The sequence below is a fragment of the Juglans regia genome, chromosome 15 (genome assembly GCF_001411555.2).
Source record: "Juglans regia cultivar Chandler chromosome 15, Walnut 2.0, whole genome shotgun sequence".
In the NCBI taxonomy this organism is placed as follows: Eukaryota; Viridiplantae; Streptophyta; class Magnoliopsida; order Fagales; family Juglandaceae; genus Juglans; species Juglans regia.
In genome coordinates, this window is record NC_049915.1 from 13,250,873 (window position 1) to 13,263,813 (window position 12,941).

At 35.6% G+C, this 12,941-nt stretch overlaps 1 protein-coding gene across 1 annotated transcript; it reads left to right on the top strand.

Annotated features, from left to right (window-relative positions):
* Positions 1-2,911: 2,911 nt before the first annotated feature.
* Positions 2,912-11,584, top strand: LOC108984347. Its single transcript, XM_018956272.2, has 8 exons — positions 2,912-3,402; positions 3,506-3,558; positions 6,176-6,235; positions 6,324-6,401; positions 7,606-7,735; positions 8,029-8,081; positions 9,168-9,353; positions 11,086-11,584. The coding sequence occupies exons 1-8, from the start codon at positions 3,003-3,005 to the stop codon at positions 11,230-11,232; spliced, it is 1,107 nt and encodes a 368-aa protein (XP_018811817.1). The 5' UTR covers positions 2,912-3,002; the 3' UTR covers positions 11,233-11,584.
* The last annotated feature ends 1,357 nt before the right edge of the window (positions 11,585-12,941 follow it).

Below are 12,941 nucleotides of genomic sequence, written 5' to 3' on the forward strand. Positions count from 1 at the left end.
GGCATGGCTTTCACATAGGTGGAACTGGCATGTCAATTTGGTCAATATGGCATGGCTTTCCAAATATTGTTTTGACTTTTTGCCACTTGAATATTGTTAAATGTTTAATTATAAGGGGCAAGAACAATTTATGTCAGACCCCCAAATACTGCAAATAAGATCCAATCAGAAGCCAAAACAGCCACAATTTCTCGGGCAATTGCATCTGCCCATCCATAGTTTATACTCATTTCTCAGCTTCCCTGCACTTTGAAGAATGCAGTTGCAAAAAAAAATTGTGCTTTAGCTCACAATTTTCATAGGCCTAATCAATTCACGATTCTCATCCTCAATACCCTCACAATAAAATTATTTTCATAGATGAAAAGTGTATATTCAGACTTCTCACTAGGCCTTTGCATAAAAATGTTAAAAGAGACAATATTTCTACTGGTCTACTTGAACTTTTATACAAATTGGCCAATAACCAAAGTGAGTTTAAGATTACAAGTTAGTCACCAACTTTGGGCGGAATCTAAGAACTTAATATATCTACCTCAAGTACGGAGTCCAATACAACAAGCAACTACAAATGCAAATACCCAATACAACCGGAGTAGCCTACGTTCACGCGACATTTCATCTTCACATACAACAAGCAACAACTCCCTGTTTTTGACATCGTTGAGTCTCTTCTCGAGTTCTCTCTCCTTCCTCAACAGTTCTTTTGTTCTTTCTCGAAATTGGAGCTCATTCTCTTGATTACCATCTACCCACTTGAAAAACTTACAATATGATAATCCCTAATCATTTCATACATGTCTAAAAAATATTAGACATACAACATATTAATCATTAAATATTAAAAATGTATTATGTACAAATGTAGTCACCTTTGTGTTGTAGTTTGGATACCCTAAGAAGGGTCGTCCTGGATTTTTTGTAGTATTTGCAAATTTTAATGTGGCTTCGACGTTACAGAAGCAAAATGGTTGACCCAAAGTTGTTCATGATGATGATGACGACATTCTAAGATTAACTGTAGATTCTTGTGGTGAGATTATAAAGAGAGAGAATATACAAAACAACTTTAATGAAACAAATTCATGTCTCATGAAAGTTGTTTTAATTAATATTAAACAAGACTATATATTGACATTAATTCTCTATCTATTGAATTAATCAATATTAAACAAGGCTATATATTGACAACAAATATTTAATAAGAATTGTTCAAACGTGCATGCATGCTCTCTATCTCCAATTTTAACATCCACGCACGCACGCATGCACCCATTTAATCTATTCATAATATATATATATATATATTGATGAGTAGAAACACATGATATATATATATATATATATATATATATATATATATATTGATGGTACTATGGCTTGGACCTAATCACAAAAGGCTATGCATGTGGGAGGTGGGGGACTCAATTTCTCTCCCACCAAATTACACATTTAACACACTGACACAAAGCAGAAACATCAAGTAACCCACATCCACCACTAGTTTCCAAGACACCCTACATCATTTTCATTTTCAACACCAATGAAAGCCCTCGATAATGGAGTTCATCAATCAGTCGACACGATAAGTCCTACAAATGATTAATCATAAGACAACTTATTCATAGAACTGGTACTATAGCTATCAACAGAGAAACAATAAGTCCTACAAATGACTAATTATCTGCGGCAACCAACTATGATTTCACATCATTATTCAAACAAAAAAAAAATGATTCCACCTGTACCGGAACATATATCTGAGTCGTTCAAAGACTACGATTCAAAAACTATGATTCAAAAACTATGATTCCATCGAACATATATCTGAGCTGTTCAAATAATCGAAAAAAATTAAAGTATAGCTAAGGTTTGTTTGTTAAAAATGGAACCTTACCTGCGAGAACTTGTCCTCATGCGTTAGTTCCTCTGTTCACTCCCACAACTGTCTCGCTGTTGTAAGTGAGAGTATGGAGTGCGTTAGAAAGGGTACGGGTTAGGTCGTGGGTTGGGGTTTCGAGGCTCCGTGAGTAGGTGATTTCAGGGTACAGGTTTGGTCATGGGTTAGGGTTTCGGGGCTCTGTGGGTAGGTGATTTCAGGGTACGGGTTTGGTCATGGGTTATGGTTTCGGGGCTCTGTGGGAAGGGGATTTCAGGGTATGGGTTAGGTCATGGGTTAGGGTTTTAGGGCTATGTGGGAAGTTTGTTTCAGATTTGGGTGGAGAAGAAGAGAAAAGGGGCTTCGTCGATTCGAGGGTGTGGCTCTGTGGCTTCGTGGATACGACGACGAGAAGAGACCCATCGTGGGTTTTACTGTGTTTGTGGCTGTTTTCATGAGACAGAGCTATGTAAGTGTCGTGGGTAGATTTGCGAGTTTCTTGAAGACGAATGTGGAGTTCGTGGGTGGATCTAAGACGAAGGGAGAAGAAGATTTCCTTCTTCGTGGGTGGGGTTACCGGGTTGCTGGAGCTACGGGTTAGGTCGAAGACGAAGATGGTGCTAGAGCTTTCTCGAAACAGAAGGGAGAAAAAGAAAAAGAAGAAGAGAGACAAAGAACGTGTGGTGAAATTAAGAAACAAGGTAGATCTAAGGAGTGTATGATACGACGCCGTTTTTCATTTATGCCACGTCGGATGTGATGCCACAACGGGGACGCAGGCGGTTGTATACAAACTTTTTGAAGAAATCTTTTTTTATATAAAATTTTAAATCTAGATATAATCATAGATTGTGTAAGCGTCGCACATTTTTTTTTAAGAAGTGTGAGGTCAACCATTACAAAATTAATTTTTTTTCATATAAATCTCATATTTATTCATCTTTCTCAAAATGACTGCTCGCATTTATCTTTCCTCAAAACGATTTTATTTTATTGCTATTCAAAATCTCAAAATAATTTTAACATCCAAACATTGGCCTTATTCTCGGAGGGACTGGAATGGGCGGGGATGTGCAACTTTGGATAACTCTGCGTCTCTCTGCTTGGCCTCGGTTATCAAACAATGCATGCGTATATGGCGACATACCAACGTACCCATGTGGCAGGATGTGTGTTGGAGTTCACCAAATTGGGTCTTCACCATGTTATCAGCGATGAGACTGAGAAGGGGAAGAGGAAGGCGAAAGGTAAGGGGTCCTTCGCATTTCGTACCAACTGTTCGATTTCAATTTCGAAAGAAAGATGGAGCTCAAGCTCTAGATCAAGATCATGTGTCGGAAATCTAAAGGTTTCGGCAGCGAAGTCTCAAGAACCCGTTGATTCTTCACGGGCAGAGGCCACTCAAGAAGAAGAAGAAGGAGACGACGAAAATTATCGAGTACTTTCGGCTGTAAAAAGCAGTTTCAACGATATTTTAATCCTCGATAGTTCAAAGTCCAGGATACTGCTCCTCGACTCTACCCGTATGCTCTCTCTCTCTCTCTCTCTCTCCAACACACATATTAAAGGCACGACTCTTTCTGACTTTGCTATCTATATGTATTTCCTTGATGTGGACGCTTGCAGATAATGTTCATAGCATTCTTTACAAGGACCAGAAATGGACTGGTTCCTATTGGGTATGCCAAGCTTCTCTTCTTATTCCTTTCTTCCTTTATTTTCTCACTGCTATTTCAACTCACCTGCTCATCGTTCTGGAAAGTTAGCTTTCTTGTGCAACTGATCCATTATCTATGTAATGTGGCAATCTAAAGGTTATAATTGCTATCAAATAGATATATTAGTTTAATTCAATGTGGAACTTATGAGATAGTGTCCTGGTTTTGGGTTTATCTTTATCACAAAAGTATGTTTGTAATGTAGTCAATCCGATCAAAAAATATCTGGAGTGTAAAAGACACCTATTTATCGAGGTCGCTGTCTGTTCTATCATCTGTTGACAGTCAAGATGCGTAGTAGTTGTCATAGAGCTCGCACATTAGTAGCAAACATGGGAATAATGATTTCCATAAGGATATTTTTCTCTTTTTAGCATCTTAAGAAAATTAGTGTGATTGTTTTTTTTTTTTTGTCATCTTCTGATTGTGGGCACTTAACTTTGTGAAATTCTGGTGAGGGTGTTGCTTACTCTTTTTCGTCAATTTTGATACATGAGCATCACCGATGCTTTTTCCGATGAGGTACCATTTTCCCTCAATTCAACAAAATAATATTTCATGTCCTTTATACGATCCTGTGAGGATCAGATTGAACATTAATTCTCTCTTGCATTAAGGCACCTCTTCTGTTAGATTCCCTCTTCTCACCATAGGCTTGGTTGTAATATTACACTTGATTCATGTATACATCCTTTGTACTTGACTATGCCTATTATTATGAATGAAACTTCTTGATTACTATAAAAAAAATACATATTTATACTTGATTTATTGGTCATACGATGGATCTTGAGGCTTTCAATCTTACTTGTCTTGAAGCTCTAGCACTCAAAAGAGAAGAGAAAAGAAAAAGGAGAAAAGAATGGATATGATTTTAATATGTCCGAAGAGAACTTGTCTCTTGGGATGTATTTTGTCTTTAGCACGTCTGTTGTCACTCCAGTCTCACGTCCTAAGAGATAGCACTTGGAGATCTTGGAAGGGAGCAGACCACCTTTAGTTGATAAACCTCCTGGTGGTCATTCAGCCCTTTACAGATCTTCTGTGTATTATTTCTGTAATGAAAGTGGTTAATTATGCATTTTCCATTCTGAAAATGATCATGTATCATATAAATTCTTTCTCCATTTTATAGCCTTTTCTAGTGTTATTGCCACCTGCTTTTGTCAATTTAAGTTGCAAAAACTTGAGAATGTCATGAGTGGAGTGAAGCTTTGCACATGGTAAAGTTAAATCTACAGTTTTGGGTAGAAAGCTTATGCGTAAGGGGAGAACCGCTATAAGTTCACTTGTGCACTGGTTGTCAGAGAATCTTTGTTGATGTTTCTTTTGTCCTCTTGGGAAACTTGTAGTACGCCCTATTAGCACAATACCTTAGTTTTTTAGAATACTCTAGAATATAGAATTTTTACCTTTCTGTTATTATTGGAATCTTTTGTAACGGAATTGTTCCTCTTGTAAAAGTGTATAAATATACACTGCCACAGTACCATTAATATAATCTGGAAATTCAGAAAACCATTGTGTCTAACACGCCCAATGAATTGGCCATCTTATATATATATATTTTTGGTGGAAAGATATCTTTTTCACTATCTTGAATTGGGAACTACTAGTGAATGTGGTTGTAGTTATGCCAAACACAATGGAAGGTACTCGGGTTACATGTTAGAGAAGGTGAGGTAACATTTCTCATAAAAGTTATCAAGTGGGTAAAAGGAGCAGAGGACATGAGAGAGAGAGAGAGAGAGAGCACAACTATTAACCAAATCTTAGGATAGAGAGTCCCCACAACTTATGCTTCTTCCTCTTGACTCCTCTCTGTAATTATGAACCATCAATCTGTTTAAAATATACTTGTGAATCGTTCATAAAAAAATCCTTTGTTAGAATAGCTTTAGACTATAGTATAGCTTGTAGTACGATGATTTCATAATTTTCTTGAATTTTGGGTCTAATTACTTCTTAGGATGTCACCCAGATATTTTCTTGTGAGTGGCAACTGGCAATCATGTTCTTTTACTTGGGAATGTCTAGATATACATCTTAAGATAGACCAAATGTTTCATTCTTGTATCGAAAGCTTACCCAAGAGAGTAATGCATTGCTTTACTGTAGAGGCAAACGGTGAAACCAGACTTGAAGAATTTTCCATATATCTAGTAAAACATCTGTCATGTTGAATTTGACACCTTTGCTAATCAACTATACACACGGTTCTTGGGTCATGCTTTCCTTCTCTTGAACTTTTCCAGTACCATGTTTTGCTTCAGGGAATTTGACTTTGCCATGTAGATGGTAAGTAACTGGTAAACTTATATGATAAGATTTATAGAAGTTTCTATTTAATAATAAAAATCATTCAAATGATTAAGCTACATAAAAGTTATCACGTCATTGTACTCAAATTCTGTTTAGAGAGAGAGGGAGGATAGAAGTGTAAGGAGGCTGCATGCTTTTCATTTATTTTAACTTTCTACGTATATTTAAAATATATATGTGTATGTGTGCACATGCATTTTTTAATTAATTCATAAATTAGTTCTATTCATTTCATGGATTATGTTTCGTTATGCAGGATGAGTTTGCTAGCTTGCCTGCTATTGTTCCAAAAGGTCCCATCGCCATCTTTGGTTTGGTAATTGTTGGGAATGGCATTGATACGATCTTTCTGAACCAAACATGTAATTTCCAGGACTGTACTCATATTATTCTAAATGTTTCAGGGTGGTGGAACTACTGCTCGGCTAATGCTTGACTTGTGGCCTTCATTGCAACTTGATGGCTGGGAGATTGATGGAATTGTAAGGAACCCCTAAGTATCTTTTCCAGTAGACTTATATATATATAAATATATATATATATTATGAAAAATGATGATTTCCATCATGATCTGGTTTCTTCCTAATAAATTAACTTCATTTTGTATGAAGTCTGTATTTTGCTTTTCTATAGGTCTATTGTTGGTCTTGCAATGTGTCAGTTAGACGGTTACTGTCAGTAATATACTTTTAGATTTGAGACCCCCAAAGACCAGTGAACTTATTAATTAAAAAGTTACTTGAGGCTATATATATAAATATATATATACATTCGGGACCAACTTCAAGCTCAAAATGCTTTAAATTACTTTTCTCTTCAACTAATTTTCAAGAGGGAGCCTAGAGAAAACTTCTTGCAATGTGCTAGTTATACCACCCAGAAACTCTGATAATTGGAAGGCATTGGATTGTTTTTCATGTAGTTTTTTCAATATCTTGATAAGGAGCACATATTTGCATACCACATACATCTATAAGCTTCTACAAATTTTCAGTACCTTTGATCAATTGAAATGTTAATAGGCAAGAAGACATTGAGACTAACAGGTCTTAGCACTGGGATTGAAAAATGTTTGATTGATTTTTCTTCTCTATACAGGACGTATTAGACTACCAAGTTATCTCTGCTGGAGTATTTCCTTAAAGAACAAGATATCATAAAACTTCCCTCAAGAATATGCACTGTTTCTGGTTCATGCACGCTGTAGAGGGCTGCATGTATATTATCTCTACTTTACGAAGTCTATTCCATCAACACCTAAGACATGCATTAAATAGGATTAATGGACCTATTTCAGGTAGCATTCATAATTTACAAGCCCATGGAATTTATTAATTATACGATTAGAAAACCCACATGTGAGACAATGTTAGAATTTAACAGTAATTTTCATCCTTTTTTTAAGGTGCAAGTACAATTGTGGCTATTAAATTGCAATTGTTATCTACAGTAGTCATAGGAAAAAGGAAGTTGCAATAATTTCTGATGGTTATAACGGTTGGAGTTGTATAGTGTTCTGTCAACTTAGAAGGAATGCCATCTTTATTACAATGGTCTCAAGTGTTTTAACTCTTAACCAAATCCAAATATATTCTTTCTCTAGTACCATATCTGTATCATTTAAATGCTTCAAGCTTTTTGTACCCAAGGTGACTACATCCTTACATGATGTTTTTTTTTCATTAGTTGATCGATAAAGCAAGAGAATATCTTGGGCTGTCTTATCTTGAGAAACATACTGTAGCTGGTGGCATCCTTAATGTTCATATCGGTGATGCCCTTTCACAATCAGTTAATGTGTCTGAAGGATATGCTGGTAAGATCCTTGTCCGCCTAGCTTTTTGTATTTCCTAGTTCACCTCCTGCTGTTTCATTTTAACACTGTTGGATGGGTTGTACGCCTTCTTGGTAGTGTCTTTGGACCTCTTTACTTGTCTCATAGAAAGGAACAAATAATGGTGAAGGAGGATTTTCTTTTGCAATCCATATATAATTTCAAGTCTTTTTATTCCACTTCCATCTCTAGAAAAGTCTATATTTTACTTATTTCTTGTCCATGAGGAAGGTTTTTGTTTTTGTTTCACTAATATGTGCTTGCAACAATGTCAGGCATTGTAATTGACTTGTTTTCTGAAGGAAAAGTGTTGCCACAGTTGCAAGAGGTACACATCTCATTTGTTACATAAAAATTGGGCCTTGGCTTTTGAAATAATATTGTGGTCTCCGATGCTCAATGTTACCAGTTTTCAAACAAGGCATTTTGTTTATAAATATGTATTATGCGGTCAGCAGCAGAGTGAGAATTTTGTTTCAATTGGTGCAAAGTCTAACTAAAATAGATAAATACAGAACAAATAATATAATACTATTTTGGAGGAACATTTCTGATGATTTCAATTCAAAACCTAATTTTTTTTTCACTTTTTTAAATTCTCAAATTGTTTCATTAATAATGTTAACAAAAACATCTTTTTAACATATGTAATCAGATCATTTGGTTACGCAACTGATTCTTTACAATGCTATCAAAGTTATCTCTCCCAATGCATGTAATCTCTCTCTCATCTTTTTCTTTCTTTAATGAACCCACGCGAGTTGAGAGTGGACAGGGCCATTTTTTGGAGGGGCCCACTTAAAATTAGTATTCAGAAATAGGAATTTTAAATGGGAGTAGTTAAAGAATGAACCAGAGTGTTGCAGTAGTTGGAATCACTTTTTTTTTCTAACATATAGTACTACTTCTAAGTAAATGAATTTTACTTTTGCTCTATGTGAAGAAAGATTTTTCTTATGGTTCAAACTTTAAAAGAGGTTCTCATAATTGAACACATGATTTTTGATGGGTGCTACTATAAAAAAAATCTCAGAATTGTCCAAAAATATTTTTAGGGGTGCAATTGTAAAATATTTTACAATGTGATAATTTTTTTTTGTATTTGTAGGCCACTAGAGATAATGTGGCTCTGCCTATATTGAAAGTTCCCTTTCGAAATTCCAATTTCACCCACTAGAGATAATGTGGCTCTGCCAATATATGCAGTTCTAGATCGAAGATTGTGGAAAGTTTTAATCATACGCTTCACTGTGATCATTTTGTGTTTTGAGCCAAGTTTCTACACTGCATTATCCCTTTGCCATATATGATTGCCTACACCTTAAGTTTTTTCTTGTCATCCACAGCGATTGATTGGCATACTTTTTTCCACATACACTTTGTTGATTATTCCTTGTGTGAGTGTCTTTGGCAGGTCAATACTTGGTTAGAATTGACTGATAGATTGATGCCCAAGGGTCGTCTCATGGTGAACTGCGGTGGCATCAATGAAGTATCTGTTGTGAAAGATGGAGTGCCTCGTCCTGAGACTTCTTCAATTGATGGCCCCTGGGTGCAAAATTCTACTATCCAGGCACTACTGAAAGCATTTCCAGAACAAGTAGGGATTCTTCCATTGAAAATATTATGTTCATTTCATTACTCATGTTTCTGCATCTATTCTGCATACTATTTTTTGATTACTTATAAAAAAAAATGTTTCTGCATCTAATCTTTCTTCAAGAGTTATGTAAAAATAGTATCTCCCTTCTCTAATTAATACTGTTGTCATCGGATATGATCTTCATTACTACTCATATGCATGACCTTCATTATTGCTCATGTATATACCCCCAAGTGTACGAAAGGTCTTCCCCGTTACAAAAAAATAAAAAGAAAAAAGAAAAGGATGAGCTGCTTTTTCAGGATATTGACAGAGTTGAGAAAAAAAAAAGGATCTGTTTGATTGTTCAATATGGTTCCAAATTCTATTATTTTACAAAATACATGGAATGGTTCCAAATTGTATTTCGCACATACATGAAATGCCCCTGTTTCAGATTTTTTTACAGCTACATCTGCCATTCATAAAACAATTTAATTCATCCGACAAACAAGCCCTTTGCTGCAAAGCCAATGTAGCATTAAAAGAGGAAGAAGTAAAGAAAAGACTATCTTTGTTTGTAATGACCTTGTGTGTAACTTAGAATTTAATTGAGGACTATGTAATGTGTTGTTCACTGGTGATATAATTTCAGCTCAAGAAACTAGAAAAACGTTGATAATTGATTAAAACTTGGTGCCTCTCATTAGAGATTGAAGAATCATTGGTTGGCAAGACCAAAACAAAATAAGTGGACTTACATTTCAGTTAACCAGATTCCTGATGTTAAAAATGAAATTTCACTCCTTAAGGTCATTAATTATTCTCATTTTCGTCTCATCTAACTGCATTGTATAGGGATTTCCTTTTTTTTCTCTTTTTTGATTGCTTGGTTATTCACTCGTTTGGTTATATTATAGGGAAATCTATTTTGAGAACGTGATATTCCATCAATGAAGTTAATGACACACTAATGAAATGTTGGATGTTGTGTGAATCGCTAACCTCAAATGAAATGCTTTATATGTTATGTGAGTTACAAACCTCAGGGAGCAGACATCAATTTTGAAGCTAGGAGAAAACTTTCTGACATATCCCAAACATCAAGAGAGGCTGGCATAGTCCACACATAAAATTAAATATGTGGAGTTCAAATTATGTAAAACTATGAGTACACTAGAGAGACTGGTTAAAAGTTATGGCCAGTGGATCTCCAGAAGAAACTTTTTCTTTTTTGTTTGGTGATCGATAAGGGTGTATTGGAGATGAAATTGCCTATTAAATTAGAGATGGATTAGGAGTGCTAAAGGGGTGGATTCCTCTTCAAACCGTCCTCCAGGTTTCCAGGAGGTTTCATTGAACCCCTGCCTTATGTACAATGTTTTCAAATTGTCCCTGTTCTGCTTGCTTCATCCCTACAAAAGAAACTTCAAGAAATTGCAATCCCAAACAGCCTAAGAATGGAGACTTTTTAATTAAAAATTCCAAAACGTCCTTAAAGTAGTAAAGATAAATTTTAAAATAATAATGATAATAATAATAATAGCACAAGAGATTGAAATCCCTTATTGGAGATGTACAAGTTAGTTGCATGTGTATTTCTGTTTTTTTAAAGTTGAGATGTACTCTGGTTCTCACTTTTATGCCCCCCTTCCCCTCTCCATACATAATTTGATTTTTCTTGTTATTAATATCCAGTGTAGCCTTATGTCAACAGAAAACTCATGGTGTTGAAATTTGACCATCACAGTTGAGCTGGAAGAGAATGCCTAAAAGGGATGGTGAAAATTATCTTGCACTAACTGGACCTTTGCCCGACTTGGCTTCGTGGTCTGCTATGGTCCCAGGTCCTCTGAGTCAGAGTGTAAAGCAATGGAAGCCTTGTGTACCTTCTTAAAACCTGCTCTTGGCTGTTACAAATGTGACCAGAACGTTTCCCAGTCAAAGTTGCAACAACACTACTCCTATTCCTGTTAGATCCCTATGAGGCATGTACCAAAAGGAAAGTTTGTGTGTTCTGAGGTTTTATCCACTGGTTTGTTCAGACTTTTTCTGCATCCAACTTCCATAGTCTTCTTCTTGTTATTGAGAAGATGGACATTGATAGCGATTAGTAGCCTGTAGCTCAATTGAATGTAACCTTCCTCTTTGAGATGTTGTAGATATATAATAACCGTGCCGAAAAATGGCTGTTGCTTGATGATATTTCTAATACAAATCCCAAAGTGATCTGCTCTAATTTACCTCTATGCAGTTTCTATGTACGAGTTAGGTTTGGTGTAACTCTTTGACAAGGTTACAGGTTCGAGTTTGTTTTGTATTTGTAATACCAAATCAGGAAGTTGAGATATGTGGCTCAGTGTCTTGCATGGATTCTGTAATATTAGAGTTGTCAATATTAAAGTTGTCGGAGATTTAAGGAGGGGAGATTGCAATACTCTGCATGTAACATTGACTAGTCTTTTTAGAGCATGGTCTCAGATGCGGTTTGTGCTTTTCTTGAGTTGTTACAGATGGCATCAGAACAATCCCAACCAATCGGATCGCGTAGTTTAAGTCGTACTTGGTACTTTCAAATTATATACGCATGTTAAGGAAAATTTTACTCCTAACACTCCAAGTATAACATCTACACGCAATCATTTTTTTTTATCATTGATGTGATATTTTTTTCGTTATCGATATGAAAAACATATCAATGCCTGTCATGTCAACGGTGTTATGCGATCGAATTATAGCATGAGTACTCATATGTTAATCTTACATACCATGTTCTAATTCAAATCTTAACTCGTTGTTTAATAGTCTACAATCAAAATATATACATATACAAAACGTACCAAACCAAACCATAGGATTCCCATATCACAGTAAGCCACAAAATTAATGTACAGTTGTGTATAGCAGTAGTGTACGTAAAGGCAACGGCGCCAGTTGTTGTGCTAAATGTAAAACAAATACAAATCTGTTGGCATGTGCATGCAGTTAAGTTGGAAAGTAATATATATATATATATATATATATATATATATATATATATATATATATTGGGTAATATAATTAAAACACTGTAATAATATGCAAACATGGGCACATATATATCAAATGGTACTGTTTCATCAGCGTGTTTGACCAGGAATTAGAGAGAGAGAGAGAGAGATTTCATATATGTGAAGATTGCGTGGGAATCCCTTCAATCGGGTCTGAAACAAAGCCCTTTTTCCTGAATTTCTAAAGGGATTTGTTTATTTGTTTTAAGCTAATCGAGACCTTGAATTGTGTTCTGTGTTGTATCAGCATGTGTGAATGCCACGGACTTTCAGGATTTTGCTCTTCTCTGCATGTAGCCAGTACACCTCTCTCTCTCTCTCTCTCTCTCATCACGTGCAAAGCACCCCCCCCAAATACCCAATTCATTCACTTTGTTTATCACTTTGGAGAATATTATTGTATCATGAGAATGTACACTTGGGATTGGGTCCCTTTTTTGGCTGATCAGATCAAATATTATATATACGGATTAAAATTTAATGAAATAATTAATTTTGTTAATTTTTCTTATCAATTAACTATATATACTCTCAGTGGTGTTTGTGCAAAAAATGG

Coding starts and splice junctions, on each gene's coding strand:
- LOC108984347 (XM_018956272.2), top strand. CDS start 3,003: ATGCATGCGTATATGGCGACATACCAACGTACCCATGTGGCAGGATGT. Junction 3,403..3,505: donor ACTGCTCCTCGACTCTACCC/GTATGCTCTCTC, acceptor GGACGCTTGCAG/ATAATGTTCATAGCATTCTT. Junction 9,354..11,085: donor TGAAAGCATTTCCAGAACAA/GTAGGGATTCTT, acceptor TGACCATCACAG/TTGAGCTGGAAGAGAATGCC.